We start from the raw sequence: 25862 nt of genomic DNA, 5'->3' as shown, positions 1-25862 counted from the left end.
ATTAAGTGGGCACAAAATTTTGAAGAACCAGTGATGTTGGAAACATGGGAAAAAATTTGGGTTCAGAATGTAAAATTTACACAGTTGCAGAATTTGAGGGAAAATTTCTATAAAATGTTTTATAGATGGCATTTAGACCCCAAAAAATTGTCGTGTATGTACCCTAATGTTCAGCCAAAATGTTGGAGATGTGACTGTTTAGATGCTACATATTATCATGTTTGGTGGACTTGTAGGAAAGTTAAGGCTTTTTGGATAAAAATTTGGTGGGTCATGCAGAATGTCTTAAAGAAAAAAATTCAATTTTCTCCACAACTGTTTTTATTGGGTATAGTTAAGGGTTTTACATTGGGTGAAACAAAATTGATATTGTATATGATAACAGCAGCGAGATTGTTGATAGGTAAATATTGGAAAAACGAAGCTTTGCCCACTATTGAGGAATGGACTTTGAAGATGGCCAGTTTTGCAGAGATGGCGAAGATTTCAGCATATTTAAAAGATTGTTCACAAGAGACTTATGAATGGGAATGGAAAAAGTGGATAGAATATGTTCAGAACAAATATCAAACTAGGAAGTATCAAATAGCTTTCATTTGAAAATGATATATCAAGATAGAAATATGTTAATGTAATGAAGATAAAAAAGTAAATTATAAGGGGAAGGGAGGGGTTCAAGTTTTATATAAGTTTTATATAAAGGGTTTTTTTTTTTTACTTGATATGAGTATACTGTGTGGAAGTCTGGGGGGAGTGGAGGGTTAGGGAGGGTTAGGGAGGTTGGGAAGGTTGGGGTGGGTTGAAGGGGAAGGAAAAGGGGTGAAAATGTAATTGTAAAACTTTTGCAATAAAAAAAAAAACAAACAAACAAACTATCCAGACAGGGAAAGTCACTTGTGGAATATGCAGAGAGACTTGTGTTATTGTAGCAAAGTGACTTCCAATAAAAAGATGGAAATGGGTGTGATTCCCTTGGAGTGTGGGAAAGGATTCTTTTGCACACTCAAATTACTTTGCATCTATTTCCTAGCGCGGGGGTCCCCAACGCCCAGGCCACTGCCCACTACTGGGCCTTGGCCTATTTGAAACCAAGCCGTGTGAGAGGCGGGCCAGTGTGCACACACGTGCGTAGCTCAACTCGCAAGATCGGAAGGCTGGCGCACACATGCATCAACTTGTAGCAGCTCAACTTGTAGTCAAGCTGTATGTGCGTGTCCGTTGTCAGGGTTCCAAGTAATACACCCTTAGCAAACAGAACTCCAAGGCAGGTAGATTCCTCAAAGAACAGTTTTATTGGTTATATCATATTGGCACGGTTCTGATGAAAACCGACTCTGAAGGTTCCCACGGTAAAACTTTTCCCCTTTTCCCAAACAACCAGTCACATGGTCCAATCAGGATGCTGTGCAGTTGCTCAGTAACACCACTCCTTTCTTCAGCCACCTGTTGGAATGTCCTTGGTTCCCAGGGAAAAGTACTTTGTTTTGGCTACAAAACCCCAGCTCTCTCTATTTCCCCCTCCCTAACCCTCATCTCCAGTGTGGAAACTCTGAAGCCTCAAAAGATGGCCCCGGTCAGGCCAGCTTCAGAGTTGACATGCGTGTGCGCAGGCCCGCTGCTCATGTGAATTGAACTGCACGTGCAAACTCATGCCGGCCTGCCACGGCCCGGTTCTCCTCTCCACACACCTCCCCAACCAGGCTGCCAAGTCGCAAAGGTTGAGGACCGCTGTTCTAGCAGGAAAAAGAGCTCAAAATGGAGGAAAATGACCAGAAAGGTTGATGTTAAAGGAACTATTGCTGAGAGTTCCCATGAGTGAAGTGATCCGTGGCTCAGCTGAAGTTGGGTGACTTCAGGAAAAGAAGATACGGGACAGAGAGGAAAACAGTCATCCCGGAATACAGGTAGTCCTTGACTTACGACCACAGTTGGGAACAGCATTTCTGTTGCTAAGCATGCCGGTTGTTAAACAAGTCATGTCTGATTTTATGACCTTTCTTATCATAGTTCTTAAGCAAATCACTGCAGTTCTTAAATGAATCACACAGTCGTTAAATGAATCCATCTTCCCCCATTGACTTTGCTTCTCAGAAGCCGGGAGGGTTGAAAACGGCAATCACATGGCCCCCAATTGCTGCAACCCTTGGAAATGCTTGGCCGGTTGCCCAAATTTTGATCCTGTGACTGGGCTACTGCGATGGTCCCAAGTGCGAGAGCCTGTCATAAGTCACTTTTTTCAGTCGCTAACTTTGGATGTGTTGCAATATTTTCAGGATCAGACTCAATAAAGATAATAAGAATTAGAGATTTAAATATATTTCTCTTTAATAATAATAGGCATTCTATATTCGCTGAATATTCAAGATAGAAGCAAAGAAAATGGTGAGGGTGGCTCCTTATATATACAAGGGGTGGAGCCAGGAATGGGAGTGGTAAATTATGAATACATTAAAATCCAAAGAATAAGTTAACCCCTGATGTCCCATATATACATTATTTACACAATAGAGAATAAGGCATTTACATCTGACAAATCCCCCTCTAAATGCCGGTTCGCTATACAACACCAATTACATTCAGATTCAGGACAATATAATACATACAATTTAGAAGTTAAATATTTGTGCTGTTTAGAAGGTAAAGGCTTCGTTAATATGTCAGCTAATTGTTCAGAAGTATCACAATGTATTGCTTTGATGAACCCATCTTGAGATAATTGTCTCACGTGCTTAAATTTTATATCAATATGCCTGGACCTTTGTCCAATGGCATCGGATCTGGATATTTCAATGGCTGCTTTATTATCTTCATGCACAACAAAAGGTAATGCAGGTTTTTTCCAAACATCTGAGATCAAGTCATTGAACCATACAAGGTTATTTGCAGCTTTGGATAAACAAACATATTCCGCTTCTGTGGTTGAAGTGGCTACCAGTTCTTGTTTACCAGTGTACCAGTAAACTGGACAATCATTCAATAGAAAAATATAACCAGAAGTACTCTTTCTGCATGATGTATCACCAGCCCAATCTGCATCCGCATAACAGGTAATTTTTGGTTCTTTGTCATTATTAGGTTCTAATACTAAACAAAAATCTAATGTACTTTTCAAATATCTTAGAATTCTTTTGACAGCTTCCCAATGATACATGGTTGGTTTGCTAACATATCTTGACAATAAATTGAGAGGTAATGCAATATCTGGTCTGGTCCAATTAGATATATAAAGGAGTGAGCCTATAACTGATCTGTAAAATGTATTATCTTTAAATTCAGGGGAAGACTCATCAGTGTTTCTAAGGAAATCAGTTTGCATAGGAGTGTCACAGGTTTTGGCATTGTTTAAATTACATTTGTTTAGAAGTTCAATGATCTTATCTTTCTGAGTAAGTTTGAATCCCCTTCTAGTTTTGTTAATTTGTACACCAAGGTATTTATTCACTTTACCTAGAGATTTCAACGAGAAATGTTCGTTTAACTTATTTACAAAGATTTCTCTGCTCTCTTTGTGTTTTCCTATATATAAAATATCATCCACATAAATTAATACAAATTCAATGTGATCATCACTCTTTTTTACAAAGAAACAGTTATCAGCAGTGGTAGCGTTGAAATCCATGGTCTTTAGTACTTTTACCAAGCAATCGTACCATCTCTTGCCAGATTGCTTTAATCCGTATAGACTCTTATTTAATAACCAAATTTCATTCTTATTAGTGTATTGACTATGTGGTGCTCTTACATATATTTCCTTATCTAGTTTTGCGTGTAAATACGCAGTCTGTATGTCATATTGAAATACGTCCAGATTGAGTGCAGATGCTACTACTAGAGCTGTTTTAACACTCTCTGTCCTCACCGTGGGGGAGTATGTGTCAGTATAGTCTTCTGGATATTTTTGTGCATAACCTTGTGCAACTAGTCTAGCCTTGTATAAAGTATTGCCTCCTTCTAGGTTCTTAATTTTATAAATCCACCTGGTACCTATAATTGTTTTATCCTTAGGTGCGATCGTAGGAGTGAATACATTTAATCCTTGCAAACTTTCCATCTCTTTTTTCATAGCTAGTTCCCATTTTTCTCTTTCTTCACGAGGGAGTTTTAATACTTCCTCATATGTATTAGGTGTTATTTGTTCTCCATTCATATGCATTATGTAATCTTTGTATTTACTTGGTATTTGATTTCTATTGTTTCTAATAGCTCTTTCAGGTTTGCTATGGTTGTCGTGCAAATATCTAGCTTCCTTTTTTGTTAATGTGTCTGTTTTTATTTTATGCTGACTATTTGTCCAAGTTTTGGTTTTGTTCTTATTTTTGTTAATGTTTTGATTTTCTAATGTCCCTTCCTCGCAAGATATCGCATCTTTGCATTTATTTGGAAATATTTCATTAAGGTGCAGTTTAGACCAATTGGCCTGCTCATGGAACACAGCTGTTCTGGAGACTATAAATTTGTTATTATTATCAATGAATCTGTACCCTTTGGTTCCAGTTTCATATCCCATAAATCTTAATCTTCTGGATACGTTTTCTCCCTTTCTCCTCAACTGCTTAGGTATGTGCACATCTGCAGTGACTCCAAATATGTGCATGTGTGCTAATTTAGGTTTTCTATTGTACATCACCTCATACGGTGTCTTATTCACAATACTGGACCAGGTTCTATTTTGAGTGTAATTTGAATAATGTAGGGCTTCTGACCAGAATTGTTTGCCTAAACCAGCATCCTCTAATGTGCATCTAATCATGGTTTGTAGTGTGGAATTCTTTCTCTCTGCAATCCCGTTTTGAAACGCAGAAAATGGATTGGACGTGAAATGTAGCATTCCCCTATCCTTTAACCATTGGGAGAATTCTTTAGACATGAATTCACATCCCCTATCTGTCATAATTTGTTTTATTTTGATATTATGTTGTGTTTCTATGCGTTTGTAGAATTCCTTAAATTTCTGAAAGGTTTCATCCTTGTGCTTTAATGTGTAAACAAAACCATAGCGACTATAATCATCCACTATTGTTAGAAAGTAACGTTTCCTATAGGTAATTGATGGAGTTAATGGACCAACTAAATCCATATGTACTAAGTCAAAAATATTGTTAGTTGATCTGTTAGATTTTTTTGGTCTGGGACTGGTTTTTAGTTTGGTGGATTTACATACTGAGCATTCCAAATAATTATCACAATTTTTTATTTTGACACCTTCTGCGTGTTCAGTCATTTTTTGAACTACAGGAAAGCTTGCATGTCCTAACTTCCTATGTAAGATGTGAGCACACTCATCATGAATTGGTTTACCTATTTTTGGTTTCTTCTCATTGTGTGTATTTTTGTGATCATGAGGTATTTTACATTCATCATTGTCACTGTTACTAACATTTTCATCATCTGCTTCAATACAATCTTCCATATTTGAATCAATGTTATGTAACCATCTTTCTTTTGTTATCAGATAGGGTAGACCTCCTTTTATCATCACAGTGCCTATATTTGTTTTGTCCTTCTCTAAAGTTGCTTTCCCCTTTGAGAAAACTATATTGATGTCAGAATCTCTGCTTAGTTTTATAGCACTTAGTATGTTATGAGGTATTTCTGGGATTAATAATACCCCCTCTATTTTACCTAAACCAGGCAAGGTCACATTTCCTCTGCCTAATACTTGAACCTTTTCTTGATTAGCTACCTTTATCACAAACTTATCTTCTGTAAATGAAGATAATATACTTTTGTTGTTAGTGGTGTGATTGGTTGCACCAGAATCAATAAGCCAATTATTGTTCTCATTTTGTTGTGTTTTGGTGCTTTCTTGTTTGTTTAGTCCATTTAGTGACCCAGATTTTCTCTCTTTTGAATTTTCTCTACCCCCTCTACTTTCTCTGTAATTTGGTGGGCTTCTATATTTGTGTCTATCTGTGGAAGACTGTCTATAATTGTATTTGCTCCTATATTCTGGCCTATGTCTCTCCCTTGAGACTTTGGGACAGTCTCTTCTACTGTGTTCCCTGGACCCACAATTGTGGCATCTAAAGGCTTCATTATATTTTTCTTGGAAAGCTACTTTCCTAAAAGATTTGTGTTCTGTTTGATTACTGGAACGATTTTTTCTTGAATTGTCTTCTGCTATCAATTTGTTAGATAGACTTTCTATGGTTAAATATCCTAAATTAATAGTATCTAAGTGTGACATAAAGCTATCCCATGATGAATCAAGTGAATTGATAATAACACTTTTCATTGTTTGATCTGAAATCACTTCCCCCCTCAATTGCAGCTCAGCTCTTATTTTGTTTAGAGATATCAAATGCTCACTTATAGAAACCCCTGGTTTCACTCTAGAAGAAAAGAAATCCTTAGACATTCTTGTAGTTGTAGCTACGCTATCGCTGTGAAATAGATTAAACATGCATTGAATTATTTCTGACACAGTTAGGTTTGATTTGATGCTATGATACATTGCAGGAGACACGCTAGATATTATTATGAAAAATGCTCTATGATGTAAACAATCTATTTTTAAAGTCCAAGGTCTTCTTGGAGGACTAGTTATAAAGAATAGTAAGTTTTCTTTCATAAAGACAACCTGAAGTTGTTGATACCACTCTTGTAAATTAATGCCATCAATTCTAAGTTTTGGGAAGTCACTGGGTAAGTTCCCCACATTATTTTGTCCATTACTTACAACCTGAGGCAGTCCGTGGTCTCGCAAGTGCAGGAAATTACAGAACGGCATGGGGATGCTCGCAACGAGTCTGCGCGGTTCTCTGGCCAGTTCAAGTCTTTCGGGGCCGTCTACGTAGCTTTGCACATGCGCGTTGCTCATTTCTTCCTTGGCGTCGTCGTGGAAGGTTCTCTCCATTTCAGCTCTCTCGTTCCGCTCCTCTTCAGATGAGTCGGTCTCTGGTTCGGTTTTAGGGGTTCTGGTGGTGGCGACAGCTCTTCTCTTTCTTTCGTGTGCGTTGGCACTTGATCCGGTCTGCGGTGTAGGACGGAATCGGCATGGCTCTCTGGGCTCAGGAGTCGTCGCCTTCGAAGTCAGGATGGGAGCGTGCAGGTCTCGAGTTGTCGGTTTGATCTCTTGCTTCTTCGTTGGTGCCTTGGAAATTTTCAATCTTGGCCCAAAAGCAGCAAAAAGCGTTTTCATTGCTGACTTTACTTGAGACTTTGTTAAATCGTCTTCACTTTCTGATTCTGGTTCTTCTGAAGAGTTTGAGTCTTCTTTTTCACTTTCGTCGTCTGATAGCGTTTTTCGCGCCAGAAATTTTGAACTGAGCGTTTTGATTGGCTCTGCTTCACTCTCTTTTGAAGTTTGTTGAAACCAAGATGGCTGCCATTCAAAATTTCGCGCGGGAACACATCTTTTCTTTTTCACAACGACTTTCTCAGTATTCATTTCACTCACAGTTTTTTGATCTTTGGGTTTTTCTTTAACGACGTTTTTCTCTCTCGCTGCTCCGTTGTTCTTCAGCATTTCTTGGAGGTTCGCGATGAGGCTTTCATCGTTCTTCTGGCTTTTTAGTATCTTCAATATCTCTGACCTGAGTTCGTTATTTTCTATTTCGATTTCTTCCTGGTCATTATTTTCATTTATCAGTTCTTCTTCTTCAGTGGTGTATTCTTCGGATTCTCTCGAAATCGCGTTAGTGGATTCGTTGATCATCTCTTGTTCAGTTTCTATTTCCTTGCTGTAGGCCCTGGTGTTGGGCCTATCTTTCTTAGACATTTTTAATTATTTATTGAGTCAATTAACCATCCTCTGCTACCAGCTTGTTGCAATATTTTCAGGATCAGACTCAATAAAGATAATAAGAATTAGAGATTTAAATATATTTCTCTTTAATAATAATAGGCATTCTATATTCGCTGAATATTCAAGATAGAAGCAAAGAAAATGGTGAGGGTGGCTCCTTATATATACAAGGGGTGGAGCCAGGAATGGGAGTGGTAAATTATGAATACATTAAAATCCAAAGAATAAGTTAACCCCTGATGTCCCATATATACATTATTTACACAATAGAGAATAAGGCATTTACATCTGACAGGATGGTTGCTAAACGAAGAGTTGTGAGTTGAGGACTACCTGTTATACGGCTGGGTGACAATGGTAGGAGTTTGACTGGCGGCCCCTAGGGGGAGGGCCTTCTCTGTGGGGGCACCTACTGTCTGGAATGAGCTCCCCCCGGAGATACGAAGGATCCCAGACCTGTGCACCTTCCGCCGTGCTGTGAAGACCTTTTTATTCCACCAGGTGGGCTTGGCCAAATCCTTTCCCTCTTTTTTAATATGTAAATTTTAATCTGTTTTAAATTATTGGGGTGTTTTAATTTGTCAGGGCCAAAACTGTTTAATTTGATTTTATCTGGTTTTTTAAATATTTTGTATCTATGTATTTTATTGTTTGGCTGTTCACCGCCCTGAGTCCTTCAGGAGTAGGGCGGTATACAAATCAAATAAATAGAAATAGAAATAGAAATAGAGTTCAGAAGGATCCAAACTCAGAACAACCTGAAGGATGCAAAATGGAGTGAAACCTCTTGCTAAGTCTTGCAAAAGGGAAAGAAAGAAAATGCCAGCTCTTGAGCGGAGGTGAAGAGGAAAAGGCACATGTGCTTGGTTGTTATCTGGGCCTGTTCGTTTTTCTACTTTCCACTAGGACAGGGGTGGGCAAATGTGGCCCTTTTACAACCTGTGGATTTCAATTCCCAAAATTCTTATATACCACTTCACAGTGCTTTACAGCCCCCTCTGAGCGGTTTACAAGTCAGCCTATTGCCCCCAATAATCTGGGTCCTCACTTTACCGACCTCAAAAGAATGGAAGGCCGACTCAACCTTGAGCCGGTTAGGATCGAGCTGCTGGCAGTTGGCAGAATCAGCCTGCAATGCTGCATTCTAACCACGGCGCCACTCTGGCTCCTATAGGGAGATAATGCTCCCTCTTCTGCTTTCCCCATCGCAACAGCCCTGTGAGGTGGGCTAGGCCACCAGCGGTGTTATGAATGCTCCAAACTCCGCAGCTGGCTTCCCAGCTTAAGGTAGGATCGGAAATTCTGGTTTCTAGACCAGACCCTTAGCAGTCCCCCCTAAAACCTGGGGTTCTCGTCCATGATGGGGAGGTAGTGGAGAGTCCCTAAGGAGGCCACCAGATTAAAACCAGGGCCACACTTGGGGCAGGAGGAAGTTCTGCTCTTCCTCCTTGGACTGGATCCTCTCTGTCATTTCTTAATCCCTGGGGAGGGGGAGGGGTGTGAGATCCCCTACTGGATTCATAGGGGGGGATGGTAGAGCGAGATTGTCCTTGGGGCAAAATCCCTGCACAGAGTAGCCTGAAAAGAAAGGAAGCCGAAGGGTCCTGAAAGTGTCAAGATCCCTTCTGGAATTCAGAAGAACCTGGAGGGATCCCTGGAAAATGAGGGCCCCCTAATTTTATTCCACTATTTCCTTTTTGTAGTGTGAGAGAGCTCTTTGGCTCTACTTTTCCTTCTGGGAGAACTGAAAATCGTCTGTCTGTCTCCTGCATCTCGTACAGGTAATCCTCGACTTAGGACCACAATTAAGTCCAAAATTTCTAAACCAGAGTTGTTAAGTGAGGTTTTCCCCATTTTATGATCTTTTTTGCCACCATTGTTAAGTGAATCCCTGCAGTTGATAAGTCAGGAACACGGTTGTTAAGTGAATCTGGCTTCCCCCTTGACTTTGCTTGCCAGAAAGTCACCAAAGTGGATCACACGACCCCAGGACCCTGCAACCGTCATAAATATGAGTCAGTTGCCAAGTGCCTGAATTTTGATCACATGACCACGGGGATGCTGCAACAGCCGTAAGTGTGAAAATCGGTCATAAGTCACTTTTCAGTGTTGTAACTTTGAACAGTCGCTAAATGAACTGTTGTAAGTGGAGGATTCCCTGTAGTTGCCAACCTAGAAGGGAATCCATACTTCAGATTCCTCCGTTTCTTCCAGATGTAGAGAGATCTAGTCCCCTATATCCTGAGGGCGGGGGCTGCTTGTCTCCTCAGATTTCCAAGGGGTCTTTCGGTCCTTTAACTGTTTATACAAAGGGGGATTTTCCTCATGCAGCCTCGCAGAGCCCTTAAAACTTCCCTTGTATTTTGAGGGGGCCACCCTTGGATCGCTTGCCCTGGCTTCTTCAGGGCGGGCACTGTGTTACGCCCCCCACCCACTCAGAGCTTCCTGTGGGTGCCTAGACCCTCCTCTGGCTGCTGGAGACCCTTGGCAGTCCCACCTCCCACCCCAGCCCTCAACTCCGGTTCCTAGGGAACCCCAACGCCCCGTCCTTGCAGGATATCCTGGCATGACAGGCGGGCTCCACAAGGGGCGCCCCACAGCAGTTTCGGATGTGAAAGAACCCGGCACGGAGCAGCTGCGTTGTAGGGTCCCTTTAGGGCGCTTTCGCGCTGCCGGGCGGGGCTCCCTTTGGCAGGGCCCGAAGCAGAACTTTTGGGGTACCCGCCGAGGGAGAAAGGTGGTCGGCCAAAGGTCCCTTCTGGATGTGCTGCTATTGGGCCTTCGGGGTGTGTGTGAGCACAATGGCGGGGTTGCCGATTCCCCAGTCCCCGTGGAATTGCTCTCCCCGTGGGACGCTTTTCCAAGGGGGAAAACAAACATTTCTGGCACTTCCTCCAGCTTGGAGAAAAGTTCCCACTGGGAATGGGAGGATTTCTCTCCTGCTCCACTTCAGAGCGAGACTGGGAGAGATTCCCCCCACCCCCTCCTCAGGGACTTCGATGAAACAGCCGCTCTGCGCCGGAGACGGTCCTGGCGTCCGATTCCCAGGACGGAGTATCTCATAAGGTCCAGTCAGAGCACAAACCGCACCCGAGAAGGTCAGAACGGAAGCGGTAAGAATTCGGAGGTTTTAACAATGATTTTCGCTGGCCTGAAAGACCCCCTTGAGCTGCTGTCCCCCACCCCAAGACTGAACGGATCCCCCTCCCGCTTTCTCCGCTTCTTTCTCCGCGCTGAACTTTCTCCTCCAGGTAGTGAAATCACAAAGGACTCTGGCCGGAGATTGGTGACGCTGCAGAAGGGAGAATTCTCATTGGTTCTTCCACTTCCTCAGGGCATTTCCAGTTCTAAAGCCCGATAAAAACCTTCCCCACTCCAGACCCACCGATTGCGCCTCTGGGGCTGGAAGCGTCCCTGGGCTCTGCTGGGGTCTCCCTGCTGCTGTTGGATGCGATCCCTGGATGCGAAGCGAGAGAAGTGACCCTCACTGCCGCGAGGGGAGGGGGAAAGAAAGGGGCTAGGAGCCTTACTTACCTTTTTTGTTTTAGTACTGTGTTAATGTATATGTGTTAGGGTTAGGGTTATGTATTTGTGTTTTACGTCTGTTCATGTTAATAAAAAAATTAAAAAAAGGGGGGGGCTAGGAGCCCAGACGTGACTTTGGGGGAAAGAGCGGAGGGCAAGAGAGGCGGGAGCCTGCAGGAGCCTCCCTTCCTCCCCCCCCCGGAGGACGGAGAGAAACCCCCCTCTCTGTTGGTTGTGACCGAGGTGGGGAGGGAGTTGCGAGGTGGGGTGGCCTCCAGTGACAAACACCATATGCAGGAGAGCCCACCCGCTCTCGGGGAATCACCCTGAGACTGCTCTCCCCGAGGGACCTCTTTCCAGCGGGGGGGGGGTCGCCATTTCTTGCCTCCCCCCACCCCCGCTGGGAATAAAGTTCCCACTGGGAATCGGAGGATTTCTCTTTCACTTTCACTTCAGAGCGAGGCTACGAGAGGTTTCTACTCTCCAAGGACTTCGATAAAACAGCAGCTGTGCGTCAATGGGGATCCCAGTGTCCCGGCTGATTCTCACCACGGAGCATAAAATAAGGAATCAGTCAAGATCCAGTCAGAGCGCACTGAACCGATGAGAAGAGTTTGGGAGGAGAGAGACAGAGAGGGAGGGGAGGATTCCCGTTTTCTTCCCATTGAGATCAACAACAGCGATTCTTGAACCAAAACTGACCTTCTATATCAGTGGGTCAAAAAACCGCACAACGCTGGAAAACTACAAGAACCCACAAAGGCAGCCAATTTCCCCGGAACGAAAAGGGTCAAATCAGAGGCTTGTAGAAGGGGGGGGGGCACTGACCCTAGTCCGGAGGGGGGGGAGGGCAGTCCCACCCAGGACGGAAATTTTGCCACCTTTTTGATGAGGGGCCAGAAAACGCGTGTCTGTGTGTCTGAAATGTCCAAGGACTCGCCAGTCAGCTGCGCCCCCTCAAGACTGAAAGGACCCCCCCACACACACACACACACTTTCTCCGCTTCTCTGCGCGCAACTATCTCCTCCACTGGGTGCATTCAAGGGAGACTCCTCCCGGAGACCGATGACGCTGCAGAAGGGATAATTCTCATTGGTCCTCCTGCTTCTTCTGGGCACTCCCAAGTCTTATTCGAGACGAAAAACGCTTCCCCCCCCCCCCAATGCAGACCCACCGATTTCGCCTCTAGGTCTGGAAGGAACAGAAGCTGAAACAAATGGATGGGCAAAAGATTAGGGCCATATTTTTGTCTTTTTACGGTGTACCATAACATTAAAGTAACTTAAATAAAATTAAATATCAGTGGTGGTGTTAGTTGCTAAACAGCATGCATGGCCTTGGATGGGGGGGGGGGCATATTTCAGCTCCTGCTCGGTTGAAGCTGTTTTTTCAAACATGGATTATTAAACTTTGTGTCAAACTGGGGAAAAACTAGAAAAAGATGCTTCAAGAAAAATCAAGGGTTACCTCCATTCTTTTAAAGTGGATTTTTAACCACATTTTCCATCGTTTTAAATTCTTCGTTTTGCCCAGCGTAGCTAACCTCTTTGTCGACTCCAAATGTGGTCGAATCTTTTCATTTATGGTCTAATGCTACATCCCTCCCTTAAATTCTCCAAAGTGCTTAAGCTTCCTAGTCACATTTCTTGAGGCGAATTTCCTACTCAATCCCTATGTAAAAATGGGAGTTTTTTCCCCTCATCATAGTTTAGATTTATATTCCTTTTTCACCATCTTCCTTTTCTTTCATCAGAAGAGGCCACAGAGGTCTCTGCACCTTCTGGTCCCACCCCCCCTTCGTTGAGTGGTTGAGGGAATAATTTGTGAAGGGCAGCTGTATGTACTAAATTAAAAAAAATTAGGAATAGAAATAGAATAACAGAGTTGGAAGGGACCTTGGAGGTCTTCTAGTCCAACTCTCTGCTTAGGCAGGAAACCCTATATCACTTCAGACAAATGGTTATCCTAATCTCTTCTTAAAAACTTCCAATGTTGGAGCATTTACAACTTCTGGAAGAAAGTTGTTCCACTGGTTAATTGTTCTGTCAGGAAATTTCTCCTTAGTTCTGAGTTGCTTCTCTCCTTCATTAGTTTCCATCCGTTGCTTCCTGTCCTGCCCTCAGGTGCTTTGGAGAATAGCTTGACTCCCTCTTCTTTGTGGCAGCCCCTGAGATATGGGAAGACTGCTATCATGTCTCCCCTAGTCCTTCTCTTCATGAAACTAGCCAGGCTCTGTTCCTGCAACCGTTCTTCATGTGTTTTAGCCTCCAGTCCCCTCATCATCTCTGTTGCTCTTCTCTGCACTCTTTCCAGAGTCTCCACATCTTTTTTTATAGTGTGGTGACCAAAATTTTAAAAAATCAATAAATAAAATTCATTTTCCTGATTGTGGCCTCCCTTCCTGTGTCCCATCTTCCTTCCTTTCAGGCCGGAGTTCCCAACAACTGCAAGACACAATCTGGGTTCCCCAGAGAGCCTCCCGGTCCTCGTCTTCTGACTGCCCGGCCGTTTCTGACAGGATTTTGGCCCCTTTGGAGGCCTCCTCAGATCTCCGCGGAGCCTTCAGGGCGGCTGTTCTTCAGGGAGGCTCCGGAGAGGTTTTTCTCCATCTCCACAGACGGTTCCTGGACAGGAAGGAGAGGAAGACGGAGAAAGAGCCGCCTCTGGAGACGCCGAGGCCTTTGTCTGGCAGGGAGCCATGGAGAGAGGCCTTTCCTCCTACTCCCAAGCCCATCATCCCCTCCCTCGCACTTCCCCTCAGACGCTTTCCTCTTTCCCGCCCTTTCTACCATCCAGGCACTTCGCGCCAAGCCCACCAGGGGGCGCCCTCCGACAAGAGAAGTGAACTCCAGGCGCTTCCCCATTGGCCCACTGGAGCATTGCCTCTCTAGGACTTTGCACTCGCTCTCCTTAACCCCTGGAGGTCCAGAGGAGGCGGAGAGGCTGCGGGAGAGTCTGGCGGGGGACATACAGAGGTGCCTCCGGTGAGGGGGGGGGGCTCTTCCCGGGTCCCATGCTCCCCAGCCGCCCTCTCCCTGCAGGGGGATGCCGGGAAGGTGGCGGGGATCCGGGGAAGAGCCCTAGTGGGGGGGAGAGAAGCGGGGCGGCCTCTCCAGCTGCCTCCTTACCGGCCCTGCTCGATGGGACCTGGGCTCTGCGCTGGGATGAGCCTCTTGGGGCTCCGGGGAGGTTGGGGGAAGGTCGCTCAGTGGCTGAATTCCACTTTCTAATTCTTGGCATTTCTTTTTCTTCCCATCTCAGATACAGAAGCTGGAAGCCATTTGTGGTCTTTCCAAGGCAAACCTTCCTCTTGGGGGAAGAAGAAAAAGAGCGGAATCCCTTGCAGGGATCAGTCCTGCAGCATCAGAAATGGTCCCGTGAAGGAAAAGGCATCTGGAGACCCACCAGAGTCCTTGGAGCCATTTGCAGTTGCTCTGCAGGACAGAGAAAGGATGGAGACACAACCTTTTGGAAAGGAGGGAAGTGGAAAAGGCCCTTCAGCTGCTCAGCCTGGGAAGGGGGGAAAGCTCTGGACAAGAACCGGGCAGGAGATCCTGGAGGAGGAAACCATCCTCCCTTCACAAGTTCAGCCCTGGACCTCCATCCAATACCTGGAGGCTGAGGGTCCCCGAGGACTTTGCAGCCAACTCCATGGCTTTTGCAGGCGATGGCTGAGACCAGAGAAGAACACCAAAGCCCAGATGCTGGACCTGGTGGTTCTGGAGCAGCTCCTGGCTCTCCTGCCCCCAGAGATGGAGGGCTGGGTGCGGGAGTGTGGGGCAGAGACCAGCTCCCAGGCGGTGGCCCTGGCAGAAGGCCTCCTCCTGAGCCAGGCAGAGGAGCAGAAGGAGCAGGTCCAGTTGCAGGTGAGAGACTTCAGGGAGCTCAGAAGGGAATAGAGAAAGTGGTTGAATACTTCACACCTCCTTCCCAAACTTCTCTGGCATTCATCATATGTGGCAATTGTTCCCTTGTTTTCTCACTCAACCTCACAGATGGATATTGGGGGCTTTGAGGTTGTGTTCCAAATATAAGAATCCACTTTGTGTCGTGTGAGGTGCATTAATTCTGCTTCTTTTTTCCTTCCTCTTATATGAAGAGCTGCACTGTGGAGATCAGAGATCCTGAGGGAAAGAAGAACCCATCAAATCCCCCTCAGGAGCTATTTTTCAGGAGGATTCCTTGGGAAGATCCAAGTTGGGACACCTCAGGAGGTAATGGAAGACCTTCCGATTTCCCATCTGTCTTACATTTGCTCTCTCTTCTCATCTATGGAATAGCGCCTCCTATTTTGTTAATTATGCATTTTGTAATAATTTATTCCTTACAGAGAAACAAAGAATGAAGCTTTCTGGTTTTTATGACAGAGATCAAACAGCGGTTGAACCTCCAAATCAAGTAAGAAAGGGAAAAGTTATTAGATTTTTATTTTCCCTTCAGGAAGTGAAGCAGGTGTGCAGAGGGCTCCCTCCTTCTATTTTCCCCCCTTGTTTGGCCTGGATTATTTTTCTGTTCTTCCACAACATGGAGAGCAGAATAGATGGGGCCCAATCTGTCGATCCTTCTATATCTGGAGCTTATCTTCTGGAGTGTTGGTATTCCCGTCAACTTGGTCTTGTCTGCAAATTTGATGAGCTCCCCTTCTAATGAGGTATTAGAGAAAGCCAAAATGCCAAATTCGTGGATGGAGGCATATATAACATTAATCCCCAAAGAAAGTACTGATAATCAGTTTATTCAGAATTAAAGGACAATCTTTCTGTTAAATACCGACTACAAAATCCTGGCAATAATAGCAGAAAGATTAAAAAAGATATTAAACAAAATTATTCATTCGGATTAAAATGGGTTTTTACCCAAACCACAAATTAAAAACAATACAAGGATTATAATGAACATTTTAGAATATTATGAGGCCCACCCAGAAAAACAATTGGCAGTAATAATGGTAGATGCACAAAAGGCATTCAACAACTAGAATTGACAGTTTTTAATTAATCGGGATGAAATTTGGCGAAAAATTTATAGAAATGATTAAGGCAATTTACTCAAAGCAGACAGCAAAAATTATGGTCAATGGAGATCTTACAGAAAAAGTCAACATAAATAAAGGGGTCAGACAAGGCTGTCCATTATCCCCTTTTATGCATCCTTTCATTAGAAATACTGGCGCAGGCAAGGGGAAATTTAACAGAGAAGAATACAAAACACAGGCTTTTGCGGATGAAGAATAGAGAAATTTGGGACAGTTAGCAGGCCTGAAAATAAATAAAAACAAAACAAGGATAATTACTAAGAACCTCACACAAGGCCAAGATAAGAAATTAGAGGAGAAACTAGGAATTCAAATTGTCCAAAAGGCAAAGTACCCGGGCATTTGGTTAATGGCAAGAACATCCTCAATAAAGGAAGACAATTACTTAAAATTATTACAACAAATTCAAAAAGATTTTAAAAATTGGGCAAAATTACAAATTTCTTTGATTGGGAGAATCGCCACGATAAAGATGAATATCCTACCCAAAATTTTATATTTATTTCAAGCAGTACCTATAAAATTGGGGGAAACCTTTTTTGACAAATTGAATAAAATTATTAGTGAATTTATATGGCTAGGGAAAAAGCCCAGAATCAAACTTAAAATGTGACAAGATGCCAGAAGTAAGGGTGGCTTTGTCCTTCCAGATTGGGAACTTTACCACAAGGCGGCAGTAATGTCATGGCTCAGAGAATGGATAAATCTAAAAAATGGAAGAATTTTAACAATTGAGGGGCATGGCTTACAGAAAGGTTGGCACTCCTTCATCTGGGATGGAAAAGACACAGCCCATAAGTACCTCCAGAGGCATCAAGCGAGGGAAGTACTGCTAGAAACGTGGATTAACTTAAAAATTAAAAGGAACTTTTATCCAAAAATCCCAAGGTGGGTGTCGACAATGGAAGCCTTGGTCTACCCCAATTTAATTGATTTTAATAAAATAGCAACATATAAGGAATTGTTAGATGGAGTAGGGAATTTGAAATCTAGACAAAAATTATTGGAAGAAGGAATTAAAATTGATTGGTGGCCCTGTTTACAAATCCAACCAAAATACAAAAAAGATTTAGAAGTATATGGATTCCAAACGGACCAACAAGAAATAGATAAAATATTAACCGGGATCAAGGAGAAAATAATCACCAAAACATATAAATGTCTCCTTCAATTCAAAATGGAGGAAGAAACGGTAAAGGAAACGATGATAATTTGGGCGAAAAATTTTGGGTATAATATTGAATTAGAGTATTGGGGAAAATTATGGGGAACAAATTATAAAATGACGTTGTTGGCCAACTACTAAAATGACATCAGCCCCCTACAAAGAAAATATTTATAAAATATGTTAAGGTGGCATTTACCCCCAGCGAGATTGGCCAAGATATCCCAAAAAAATTCACCACATTGTTGGAAATGTAACCGTCAACACAGGACATATTTCCACATATGGTGGACATGTCCCAAAGCAAAGGCATACTGGTTAAAAATTAAAAAATGGCTAGATTAAATGACGGGAAAAAATTGTTATGAAACCCAAACTATTTTTGTTGGGAATTATAAAAGAAAAAATCAGAAAAGAAATTTATTACCTCAAACTCCACATAATTAGGGCTGCCAGAATTTCATTTGCACAAAATTGGAAACAATGATTTGCTCTATCAAATACGATGATTGTAAAGAAGGTGCTAGGAAGCAGTTAAATTAACAATGGAATTTAAAGACTGAGGGGAAATGATTTATTACAAAACATGGAATAGATGGTATAGCTGGCTGGAGAAAGAATCTAAAATCAATGTATAAATGTATAAACGTAAGAGAAGATATTGTAGAGGAACGAAATATTTAATGTGTAATAGATATGCATATATTGTAATGAACATATGAATTAGTAAGTAATACATAAAATGTATGTGTTTATAGTTGGTCAAAAGACAAAATAGATATTACCAAAGATGCCGGTATCGGAAAGCTGTAAAAATGTAACAAAGATATCAAAGACGTAAATGCTGAATAAAAATTATTTAAAAAAAAAAAGATGAACAGATCTTGCGAATCCTCCTGTTCTGTTCTTTTTTCCGTGATCAGGGGAGTCTTGTGTCCTTTGAGGAGGTGGCTGTGTCTTTCTCTGAGGAGGAATGGTCTCAGCTGGATCCTGACCAGAAAGCGCTGCATTCGGAAGTCATGCTTGAAAACCATAGGAACGTGGTCTCTCTGGGTAAGAGTTCTCTAGTCCCCAATCAGAGAGTTCAAGAATGCAGATTCTAGTTAGCTTTTTTATTAAAAAACCACTAATCAGATATCGTCTCCTGGGAGGGAGAAGGAAAGGATCTTCTCGTACTCCCAAAGAAGGAAAGAGTCAATGTCTCTTTGCTTAGATGCTTTCTGTGCCATTTCTTATCTCTATTTTTCCATTTCTATTTGAACTTATCTGTGGGGGCTGAGAAGAACGAGGTGTGCTTTTATGTGTCCTCTGGAGGTCATGTGAGAGGAGTGTGTTGTCATTTGTCCTCTGAAACCTCCCCAAATTGTGTGAGAACAGAACTTTCACACTCAGCCCATGGAAGAGCATTCTCCCAATCTAATTCAAGCATCCTAGGGTACAGGTTACAGGTTCACACTTACGCATGACAGCAGAGGTGCTGCAACTTTCCTACCTATTCCCCCACCCCACCCTGCTGGGACTCACACTTTCCCCACCCAAAAAGGGGGTGGAAATATCTGTGCGTCTTACAGAGCGAATAGGGGGCTGGTTTTGGCCTCCCAAACCCTCCACACGTCCCATTTTTGTCCTCCCTGGCGTCCAGAAGAACTTTGCAGACCAAAAACGGACCTGCTTTTGGCCTCCGGAGGCGTCTGCAGGCGCTGGAGGCTTAAAACGGGACATGCAGAGGGTTTGGGAGGCCAAAAACGAACTCATTTTTGGCATGCAGACTGTTTCTGGACGCCGGAGAGGGCAAAAACGGGATGCTCACAGACTTTATTTTTCTTGTTTTGCTTCTCTAAACCTTTGCTTCGGTCTTATGGTCCGAAAAATATGGTTCCTTGCGACGATGTGGCAAAGGTTCCTTTGCCTACTTTGGTGCATTTGCAGAAAAAAGGCCTAAAATATTGAGAGATACACAAGATTAGTAGTGGGAAATCTAACACTATTGATCTCATGTGATCTCGCACTACAGTGCTTTAGGCCTATGTTCTCTGCTAACCAGGGCCTGCCCGAGGTCCAGGGCAAAATGCTTTGCAAAGAGAGGGAAGGCCTCTTCGTTTTCAAAGACTTTTGCACTGGATCTCATGAAGTCCTCCGTTTATAAAAGAATGCAGGCCTAAAGTACTGTGGTGTGAGATCACACAAGATTAATAGCCTGAGGTCTTGCACTCCTGGTCTCGTGTGATCTCCCACTAAAGTAGTTTAGGCCTTCCGTTCTCTGCGAACAGATGCCTGTACCAGATCCGGCCAAAGAGCCCTTCCAAGCTGATGGGACATTGGGGCAGCGAAATAGCCATTCTTGAAACCTCCCAACCTTTCCAATCTCCGCACGAAGAGCGTTTACAAGCCAATGGGAGGCTTCAGCAAGGGATTTTGCTCCAAAGTCTCATTGCTGGGATCAAGGAATGGGCCGAGCGGGGATCCCGCTCACCAGACAGACACTGTGGAGCAGCTGCCCCAAGGTACACTGTGGAAGAAAGAGTTTGTTTCAAAATTGTTTCATTTCTCACAGGTCTCTGGTGAAATTAACCCACTCCAATAATTCTAAAGTTTTCTCCTAATTCCTCCTTGGATGTTTCTCCTGATTATTCCTTAACTCAAAACTGATTCTGAGTGAGATTTGCTTATATAGAGATAATTATAAAGAAAGAGATGTTTTCTAGATATTTCCAAAGCTTTCTGGACTCATGAGTCCTCGGAGAGGGGCGGCATATAAATTGAAACAAATAAAATAAATAAAATAAATGAATATAGAAATCATACTGTCCATATCACACCCCTGTAGGCATGCAAACATACAACCTAATGGAATTTTGGAGAAATTCAGAAGGAAATTCAGTTGACTTTCTACACTTTGATCTTTTTCTCTAACCTTGTTATCATTTCCATTTCCCTTTTGCTTCAAAGGTAATAATGGGCAGGAGAATCAAGATTCCTGTGAACTGTTCCAAGTGATCAATGCTAAAGATGGAAGGGAGAAGTTTGGAATTCAAATGGAATTCGAAAGCCATGAGAGAAACCACTCAAAGAATTGGAATCAGGAAAGCTCATCTTCCACTGATGCTCCGATGCAAGACTTTCTTGCCCAACAAGAGAAAATAAGGAAAAAATATACTGGAAAAAGTGTGAAGCTAATAAAAGCTAAAGTGCAAGTAAATGAACAGGATTTAATCCAAAACAAAGGAGAAGATGCTATGAGATACAAGAGACAAAATTACAATGGGACATTCATTCTTTCTTTTGGAAATAACTTCCTTACATCTCAAAAAGCTATCGACACAAAAGAGAAGCCTAATAAATGTTTGAAATGTGGAAAATGTTTTAGAACAAGGTGGCATCTTACGTCCCATGAAAGGATTCACACTGGAGAGAAGCTCTACAAATGCATGGAGTGTGGAAAGACCTTTGCTCATAACAATACACTTACTATCCATAAAAGGATCCACATAGGGGAGAAACCGTATAAATGCATGGAATGTGGAAAGACCTTTGCTCAAAGAGGTACTCTTACTTCCCATAAGAAAATCCACACAGGAGAGAAGCCATATAAATGCATGGAGTGTGGAAAGACCTTTGCTCATAACAATACACTTACTATCCATAAAAGGATCCACATAGGGGAGAAACCGTATAAATGCATGGAATGTGGAAAGACCTTTGCTCAAAGAGGTACTCTTACTTCCCATAAGAAAATCCACACAGGAGAGAAGCCATATAAATGCATGGAGTGTGGAAAGACCTTTGCTCATAACAATACACTTACTATCCATAAAAGGATCCACACAGGGGAGAAACCGTATAAATGCATTGAGTGTGGAAAGACCTTTGCTCAAAGAAATAATCTTATTTCCCATAAGATGATCCACACAGGGGAGAAGCCGTATAAATGCATGGAGTGTGGAAAGACCTTTGCTTATAGCAGTGGCCTTAGAAGACACAAAAAGCTGCACACAGGAGAGAAACCATATAAATGCATGGAATGTGGAAAGACCTTTGCTCAAAGAGTTAATCTTATTTCCCATAAGATGATCCACACAGGAGAGAAACCGTATAAATGCATGGAGTGTGGAAAGACCTTTGCTCAGAGCAGTAATCTTATTTCCCATAAAAGGATCCACTCGGGAGAGAAGCCATTTAAATGCATGGAGTGTGGAAAGACCTTTGCTCATAGCAGTACACTTACTTTACATAAGATGATCCACGCAGGGGAGAAACCATTTAAATGCATGGAGTGTGGAAAGAGCTTTGCTGAAAAATGTAATCTTATTTCCCATAAGAGGATCCACACAGGGGAGAAGCCGTATAAATGCATGGAGTGTGGAAAGACCTTTGCTCAGAGCAGTAATCTTATTTCCCATAAAAGGATCCACTCGGGAGAGAAGCCATTTAAATGCATGGAGTGTGGAAAGATCTTTGCTCATAGCAGTACACTTTCTTTACATAAGATGATCCACGCAGGGGAGAAACCATATAAATGCATGGAGTGTGGAAAGAGCTTTGCTGAAAAACGTACTCTTATTACCCATAAAAGAATCCACACAAGGGAGAAGCCATATAAATGCATGGAGTGTGGAAAGAGCTTTGCATATAATAGTGGCCTTAGAAAACACAAAAAGCTCCACACAGGAAAGAAACCATATAAATGCATGGAGTGTGGAAAGAGCTTTGCTGAAAAACGTACTCTTATTACCCATAAAAGAATCCACACAGGGGAGAAACCATATAAATGCATGGAGTGTGGAAAGACCTTTGCTAGAAGAGATAATCTTATTTCCCATAAAAGAATCCACACAGGGGAGAAGCCATATAAATGCATGGAGTGTGGAAAGACGTTTACTCAGAGCAGTGGACTTATAAGCCACAAGGAGCTCCACACAGGAGAGAAACCATTTAAATGCATGGAGTGTGGAAAGACGTTTACTCAGAGCAGTGGACTTATAAGCCACAAAGAGCTCCACTCAGGAGAGAAACCATTTAAATGCATGGAGTGTGGAAAGACCTTTGCTAGAAGTGATAATCTTATTTCCCATAAAAGAATCCACACAGGAGAGAAACCATTTAAATGCATGGAATGTGGAAAGACCTTTGCTCAAAGAGGTACTCTTACTTCCCATAAGAAAATCCACACAGGAGAGAAGCCATATAAATGCATGGAGTGTGGAAAGACCTTTGCTCATAACAATACACTTACTATCCATAAAAGGATCCACACAGGGGAGAAACCGTATAAATGCATTGACTGTGGAAAGACCTTTGCTCAAAGAAATCATATTATTTCCCATAAGATGATCCACACAGGAGAGAAACCATTTAAATGCATGGAATGTGGAAAGACCTTTGCTAGAAGAGATCATCTTATTTCCCATAAGATGATCCACACAGGGGAGAAGCCATATAAATGCATGGAGTGTGGAAAGACCTTTGCTGTGAGCAGTACACTTTCTATGCACAAAAAGATCCACATGGTGTCAGAGAATTCATGACTGGCAGAGACATGGTAACTAGGTCAGCCAATGAATAGGCATAGCAACTGGGTCAGCCAATGAGGGATGTTTGGACGCAGAAACAGCTTGGGGCCTGGACGTGCCTTAGGTTAACTGAGATGGTTACATATAAGTTGTGTGCTCCTATTATTGTGCTTCTGTGAATACTCCTCCTGTTAACTGTGCTTCTGTGATTATGCTTCTGATTCTGAGAACTGCATGGGTATTGTATATATTCTTTTTTTTTATTATTGAAAAAGTTTTTCAAATACAAATTTTTCCCCCTTTCCCCCCCTCCCCTTCCCCTCCCCCCATGGCTTCTCCAAGATGAAATCCAAATTAATATCACATTATATATTACTTTACCACCCTTTTACACCACCCCCTATGTGCTAAACATTTCTACCTAACATTATTATTATGTCCCCTGTTTGCTATACATTTCAAAACAAGACAGCATTCGGCTATAAAAACTATGTAATAGATCCTAATTTGGCATTTATTCTACTCTACCCATTTCCTCCACCCCCATACATATATCTCTTAATTCATATCTTTTAAGTATATTAATATCTAAACATAACATCCCTTTTCCTAAACTAAGCAACCAGTAACCTAACCTATCACCTTGTACCATATCAGTTTTGTTTCACCCACTTCTAGAGGTCTACCATACATAATACATTTAAAATCTTTATCCTTCTGCCCGCAACACTAAGAGATATTTCCATATATAGATAAAACCCTCAAATGACTTTAAATTTGTATTCCATATAGTATCTTCTGTAATGTCTTTCAACTAGATTGTTGATTCCATCGACCATGTTAGGGTAACATCAAATCCTGCTTCCAACAGTGTATTTAGTATCTTCAATTTCCATCTGCCCCCATCATTAATAAGTATTTCTGTATGTAAACCCCCCCCCCCGAGTGACTTTATATTTGTATTCCATATGGTATCTTCTGTAATGTCTTTTGTCTAGATTATTAATTCCAACAACCACATTAGGGTAACAACCAGATCATCTGCATGCCCCTATTCCATAGTTCTCTTGCCTTATAGCGCAACATATGCGTAGTCCATCTTTCATAGAGTCCATAATAGAAAGTTCCAGTCCGCTCAATCACAGGCCATCTTCCACATCCCAAAGACACCAGCACTGCAGAGATCTGTTATTCTTCTCAAAATAGTATAAGTCTATAATTTGCCTCCGTTATATTTTCATGTATCTGCCTTCTATAAATCCTGCTTATTATATTAAATTGTCTCTTAAATAACTGGCATTAGTCTGTTGGCTAAAAAAATTTTTTTTAGTTTAATTTTTTTTAGTTTTGTAGAACCTGCTTCTTCTTTTCTTAACTTGTTGTGGCTTAGATTTCCACCATGGTTGCTTTTCGAAGACTTGTATGTCAACTGATTGAATTACATGCTGGTCTTTAACTTGATAAGACATCAAATCGAGATCCAGAGCCTCCTATCTTATATTTATAGGTGATCCAGCTGTAGCCTCTGAGAGTGAATCCAGAAGCGGCTCATCCAAAAAGCCCTCTGTAGCTTGTTGTTTTTCCATTACCTCCATCTCCACCTGCTTACCCTGAGCTTCAATCTCTTGTTCATTTTGCTTCTCTTTATCACCCTCCTGTATTCCTGACACTGATGACATACGTGGAGTTGTTGGGCCCATTTTTAAAACCTTGTAGTAAAATTCTTCCGCTTTTTCAACAGTGTTTAATTGATATCTTTCTCCTTGATATCTCAATATTATACCAACTGGGGCATCCCACCTAAATGGGATGTTTTGTTTCTTTAGCTCAGTCACCAAAAATCCAAAGTCCTTTCTGTCTTTTAACATCTTAGACGGCAGCTCTTTATATATCCAGATCTTCCTTCCATTCATTTCAAGAGTGGAGTTAAAAGACTTTTGCACAATATCATTTCTTATTCCTGTCAGGGCATTTATTAATCCCATGTTTGGCTCTGGGACTAATTACCCTGGTTTAGAGGAGATGTACCGTGGTTTATTCCAAGTTGCAATAATCTGAAAAGAAACGCGAGGAAAAAGGTTTCTAATAAAACTCATTTATTTGTTATAAAGAAAATAAAAACACCTCACTATCTAAGAAAAGTTAATTGTTACATTTTTGAAAGTAATTCGGGCCGGCTATCTCTTAGCCGGACCTTTCTGGAAAGAGAACAAAGGAAAGAGTGTGAAGCAAGTGAAGGAATGTGGGTGGATGCGGAAACACATAGCTTACTGATAAGAAGTTGGCAAAGCTACGGAGAGTCAGATAGTCCAGAAATGAGAAGCTCAGCTGGTAAATAAAATAACGCAGTGACAATTCCTTTATCAGTAAAATAAATCACCACATCTCTAGGCAATTGCCTTTGCTTTGCCACCCAAGAATTTACTCTGTAGACCTTATCAATCTTACAGAATACCTCTTCAAAGCTAACCTTTAAAATCACAGCCAGAGCTTCAGCAGACATCTTTCTCAAGTCCTCTCTGCTATTTTCCTTTATTCCCCTCAGTCTGATCGCAAATTCCATGGATCTGAATTGCATCATTGTGACTTCATTTTCAATCCTTTGAGTTATATTATCTACATTATAAGTCTTGTGGTCAGCTTCCTTCATTTTAAACTCTGCTTCTAAGCTATTTTCTTGAATCATTGTCAAATCATTTTCAATTCTTTGCATTTTGCTATCCAAATTATAAATCTTATAATCAGCTTCCTTCATTTTAGACTCTGCTTCTAAATTAATTTCTTCAAATTGTTTATCCATCTTTAGAATTATTTCTGAAAAGCCTTTCAAAGCTGTTACAATATATCGCTTCAGGTTATCATACTTTTGTTGAACCAAC

At 42.1% G+C, this 25862-nt stretch overlaps 1 protein-coding gene across 11 annotated transcripts in view; it reads left to right on the top strand.

Moving 5' to 3' along the window:
• LOC139311685 (zinc finger protein 91-like) overlaps positions 1–23084 on the top strand; it is a 29472-nt gene extending 6388 nt beyond the window's left edge. The window contains exons 1-6 of one of the 11 annotated variants that reach the window (XM_070936158.1): positions 14711–15139; positions 15373–15487; positions 15604–15671; positions 18397–18526; positions 20423–22444; positions 22613–23084. In XM_070936158.1, the coding sequence (XP_070792259.1) occupies positions 14726–15139; positions 15373–15487; positions 15604–15671; positions 18397–18526; positions 20423–22444; positions 22613–22998 (3135 nt within the window). In that variant the 5' untranslated portion in view covers positions 14711–14725 and the 3' untranslated portion in view covers positions 22999–23084. Of the gene's footprint in view, positions 1–14710; positions 15140–15372; positions 15488–15603; positions 15672–18396; positions 18555–19072; positions 19110–20422 lie in introns of those variants that run through there. The other 10 variants (XM_070936155.1, XM_070936154.1, XM_070936156.1 and 7 more) reach the window with 10 other exon arrangements.
• The last annotated feature ends 2778 nt before the right edge of the window (positions 23085–25862 follow it).

This window comes from Pituophis catenifer, unplaced genomic scaffold (genome assembly GCF_029215685.1).
Source record: "Pituophis catenifer annectens isolate HBS135680 unplaced genomic scaffold, rPitCat1.0.hap2 SCAF_2, whole genome shotgun sequence".
Lineage (NCBI taxonomy): Eukaryota > Metazoa > Chordata > Lepidosauria > Squamata > Colubridae > Pituophis > Pituophis catenifer.
Note: the sequence above shows the minus strand (reverse complement) of the source record. Positions and strands in the feature narration are given on the sequence as shown.